General features: G+C 37.3%; 1 protein-coding gene across 2 annotated transcripts in view; it reads left to right on the forward strand.

Moving 5' to 3' along the window:
- Positions 1–1235: 1235 nt before the first annotated feature.
- LOC106867259 (exostosin-1) overlaps positions 1236–4461 on the forward strand; it is a 243698-nt gene continuing 240472 nt past the window's right edge. For both annotated transcript variants that reach the window (XM_052976134.1, XM_052976135.1), the window contains exon 1: positions 1236–3156. In XM_052976134.1, the coding sequence (XP_052832094.1) occupies positions 2210–3156 (947 nt within the window). In that variant the 5' untranslated portion in view covers positions 1236–2209. The remainder of the gene's footprint in view (positions 3157–4461) is intronic.

Below are 4461 nucleotides of genomic sequence, written 5' to 3' on the forward strand. Positions count from 1 at the left end.
TCGTCACCGACCGGGGCCACAGCACAACCAAGACCACCGCCATTACCACCGGTGACGCCGCTGCCGCCTTCACCGCCGCCACCACGATCAACTTCAATTGATCAACACGTCTCTGCCGCCGCCACCACCACCACCACCACGACACGGTCACTACTCACCGTCATCGACTTCGCCGTCACCATAGCGCAGTCATCAACAGTTATTCATCACCACCACCACCACCATCACCACCACTGTCGCTATCACCAGCATTACCATCATCACCAATACCATCACCGCCACCGCTACAGCACGCGTCGTCGTCGTCATCGTCGTCTCCGCTCCACCACCACCACCACAACGCAACTATTATCAACACACCCACTCCCGTCACGCTACCAATCACCGCCTCCGTCTCTCCCACCGCCACCATCATCACCACCCTGTAATACCACTTGTTTACTCCCACTACCCTTCCTACGTCTCCTCCAGCCCCTTTTCTTTCTTTTCCTCCTTCTTACTTTCTGCCTATCCTGTCTTTTTCGTCCTTACTTTCTTCTTTCTTTAACTTTCTTTCTTTCTTTTTTGCTACCTCTCTTCCTCCCATTCTTTTCTTCCTTCCTTTTTTTGGGTGTTCCTTCCATTTTCTCTCCTTATTTCTTCCTCCTATCTATCTATCTATCTATCTATCTGCCTGTCTCTGCCTGTCTATCTATCTGTATCGATCTATTTATCTATCTATCTATCTCCCTTTTGATCGGAAATTTATTTTCTCCTTTTTTTCTCTCGAAAAGAAAAGCTCTACATTATATTTTGTCCCCTCTGTGTTCGGCCCTTTGTGGCTAATAAAGAAAGTTATCTATCTATCTATCTATCTATTTATCTATCTATCTATCCATCCATCTATTTATCTATCTGTCTGTCTGTATGTATGTCTGTCTGTCTATCTATCTATCTATCTATCTATTTATCTATCTATCTATCTATCTATTTATCTATGTATCTATCTATCTATTTATCTATATCACCCCCTCTCTCTGTCTCTCTCTCTATCTTTCTATCTATGTACGTACCTATCCCTTCCTTCCTTCCATTTCATTTTCTTCACTACACTCTCACCTCACCCGCTCACGCCTTATTCTCCCCCCTTCCTTCTTCTTTCATCTCCTCCCTTTATTCCTCCTTCTTTTTACTTCTTTCTTCTTCCTCCTTCTCCTTTTCCCTTCTTCCTTCTTTCATTCATCAATTCAACGTGCGTGCTCGCTCGCTCGCTCGCTCGCTCGCTTCCACCAACTCGTAACAGTTCGGCAAAACCCGTCACATTCCGCCACCGTTCCACGAAGACCGCTACACTCATAGACAACAACAGCCAACAAACTCAGTCTGGCACATGTTTGGCATTTAATAATGGCCGCTTCTCTGTCGAAGGAGTGAATCTCTCAGCCAGCTGGACCACAAAAGCAAACACACAAAAACTAACAAACTAACAACGATACACACATACTTTTGTTGTCTTTTCATTTTGCCAATCACTTCACTTCTAGCTCGTATTATTATTACTACTACAAGAGCTCTTGGTATTACTACTATTGTTACCAATACCATTACCATTACTAATATTATTATTATTATTATTTGCTAAAACTACATTTACTTCTTGCCATGTGAATTACCAAAGGATATTTTATATTTTATACCACTCCGTTCACTTTGTTTTCTTTACTTAAAAGCTTGTCACAACTTCTCCCTTACATTTTAATTTTTTGTCTGCCCCCTCTTTTGGTTTTTAGTCGCTGTTATTATTACTTGATATAATAATAATAATTATTATAATAATAATTGTATAGTAATTTATTGGCTAAAGTGATAGCATCATTATTGTTATCGATTAGCACACACACACCCTACACACACATATACAAAATTTCCGGCCTTGTGTTTATAGACCAAAGGATTATTATTAATATTGTTATTATTGTTATTATTATTATTATTATTATTATTATTATTATTGTTGTTTGTCAACGCCGAAACTGGATTTACACTATGTCGGATGAGGAAAAACAGAGTTTTGTGTGAACACAACACACCAACAACAATATCAACAACTACAGAATATAAATATATATATATGTGAAGAAAGAAACAAAACAGAATCAAGAACAAAATAGTAACAACAGAATTTTGTTTAAAAAAATGAAGGAATGTTGTGGATAAGGATTATTGATCGATGCAGGCCAAAAAGCGCTACTTTATAGTGACTACATTTGGAATTGCACTTATTCTCATATTTGGATTTCTCAAGGATCATCATGGCGATATCTCCCTGTTACAAGGGAGAGAAAGTGCTAAGGTCCGCTCTTTCATGGACGAGGACGATGACAAATTTGACGAAGATTTGCACATATCGGCTAAACAACGTCGGACACACAAATCCTCGTTGTTCAACAGACAACAGATTAAGGGTAAGCCCCAACAACATAGCAACGCCTTCTTTAATAAAGACTGTCGGATGGGAACCTGTTTTAATTTTAGTCGCTGCAAAGTGCATGGATTTCGCGTATACATTTACCCCGAACTTGAAAGGGTGTCCAGCACTTACAGCAAAATTCTTACTGTCATACGAGAATCTAGGTACTATACGCCGGACCCGGCTAAAGCATGCATATTTGTGCTATCTATGGACACTTTGGATCGTGATGTTTTAAGCCGGGATTATGTTAAGGACGTACAAGGGAAACTGAACAAATTGGATCTTTGGAATAATGGACAGAATCACATCATATTTAACCTTTATTCAGGGACTTGGCCCGACTATGCCGAGGACTTAGGGTTTGATATTGGACAGGCGATGTTGGCCAAGGCTAGTATATCGAGGTCCAATTTTCGAACGGGTTTCGATGTGTCTATTCCGTTATTTGCCAAGGATCACCCCTTGAAAGGTGGAGAGCCTGGATATCTCCATGTTGCGTCCAACAGCATCCCGTCGACACGACAGTATATTTTATCTTTTAAAGGGAAACGTTATGTCATTGGTATCGGATCTGAGACTCGGAATTCCTTATATCATATTCATAATGGTAGGGACATCGTACTGTTTACCACATGTAAACACGGGAAAGACTGGCAGAATTGGAAAGATGCACGTTGCGAAAAGGATAATGCCGAGTTTGACAGGTAAAGCCTTCTTTTGACTACCTGTGTGTTTTTTTTATTTCTACAAATGTTTTGTCAATCAAACCTTTTATTCATTTAAACACACACAAAGACGGTAAAAAATGTCTTGCATTGCTATCACGTATATACATACATTTACGGGTATATATATATATAGATATATGTACATATATAAACTGATGTAGTGAACATACACCCCTATAACTAAAAGATTACTACCATTTAAAAGCTAACATTTAGACACTTGGAGCTTTCCCCGCAAGGTACCCCCAGGTTATTTTATTGCTATACATCTCAGAATTTCCAGTAAAATTCTAATGAATGGTTTTTTCGTCCTCATTTTTCGAAATTCTTCACTTTTTTCATTATTTTCTTATATTTTGTCCTGGGTTTTTCATAAAACCCGAATTTGTTTCATGTAACGGAACGAACTCTTTCTACTAATACTTAAATAAATTACTACTGCAGTTGTCAAGGTTTTTTTTTTTAATTAATTAATTTCTCTGTCGTTTTTGGTTTTGTTTCTCTATTGTTATATTGAGTTTTAGCCTGTTTAATATCCTGGAATTTCTATGTTTACATTTTCGCCAATATTTACATCAGGTGTAAAATATTTTTGGCTACCGAACGAAGATAACCTCGTTTACTACTAGACCCAGGGTTTTATAGAAAACACGGATTGTGCATCATAGACGGAACGTCGTGTAAACGACCAAGAAAACATCGGTGAAAATTAACTCAGTCATTTCTGTACGGCAATAATAATGACGGATGATATAATAATAATAATAATATTAATAATAATTAGTTCAGTAATTATGATTGTCATGGTTTCTACATTTTAGCACAAGTGCAGAGCATCATCCTTTTGTAGCTATGATAAAACTGAGCTATATTATTCATATATATACATTGTATGTTGTACAACATGTAAATTCTATACAAGTAAACATCATATTTTGTATACCAAAACACATTTCGATGTAGCAGTACATTATATATATATATATATATACATGTATGTGTGGGGGTATGTATATACGGGTGTGTGTGTGGCCAAATATAAATAAGAATAGGTCCTTAGCTAAATAGGGGGTAGTTAATAATAAAATGGTAGTTTTTATGGCTTTAATTTACTGTTAAACTTTCAATTAATTGTCGATATTAATCGTTGCCAAAATAAACAACTTGCTTTTTAATAATTACAGTTCAGAAAATTTCTCTGTCGCCGCCTTGTTTTTTTTCTTTTTTCTTACTTTCTTATTTTTTTTTTTATCCGCAGTCAATTAATTTACTAGTATTTAT

Source organism: Octopus bimaculoides, chromosome 23, assembly GCF_001194135.2.
Source record: "Octopus bimaculoides isolate UCB-OBI-ISO-001 chromosome 23, ASM119413v2, whole genome shotgun sequence".
Taxonomy (NCBI): Eukaryota; Metazoa; Mollusca; class Cephalopoda; order Octopoda; family Octopodidae; genus Octopus; species Octopus bimaculoides.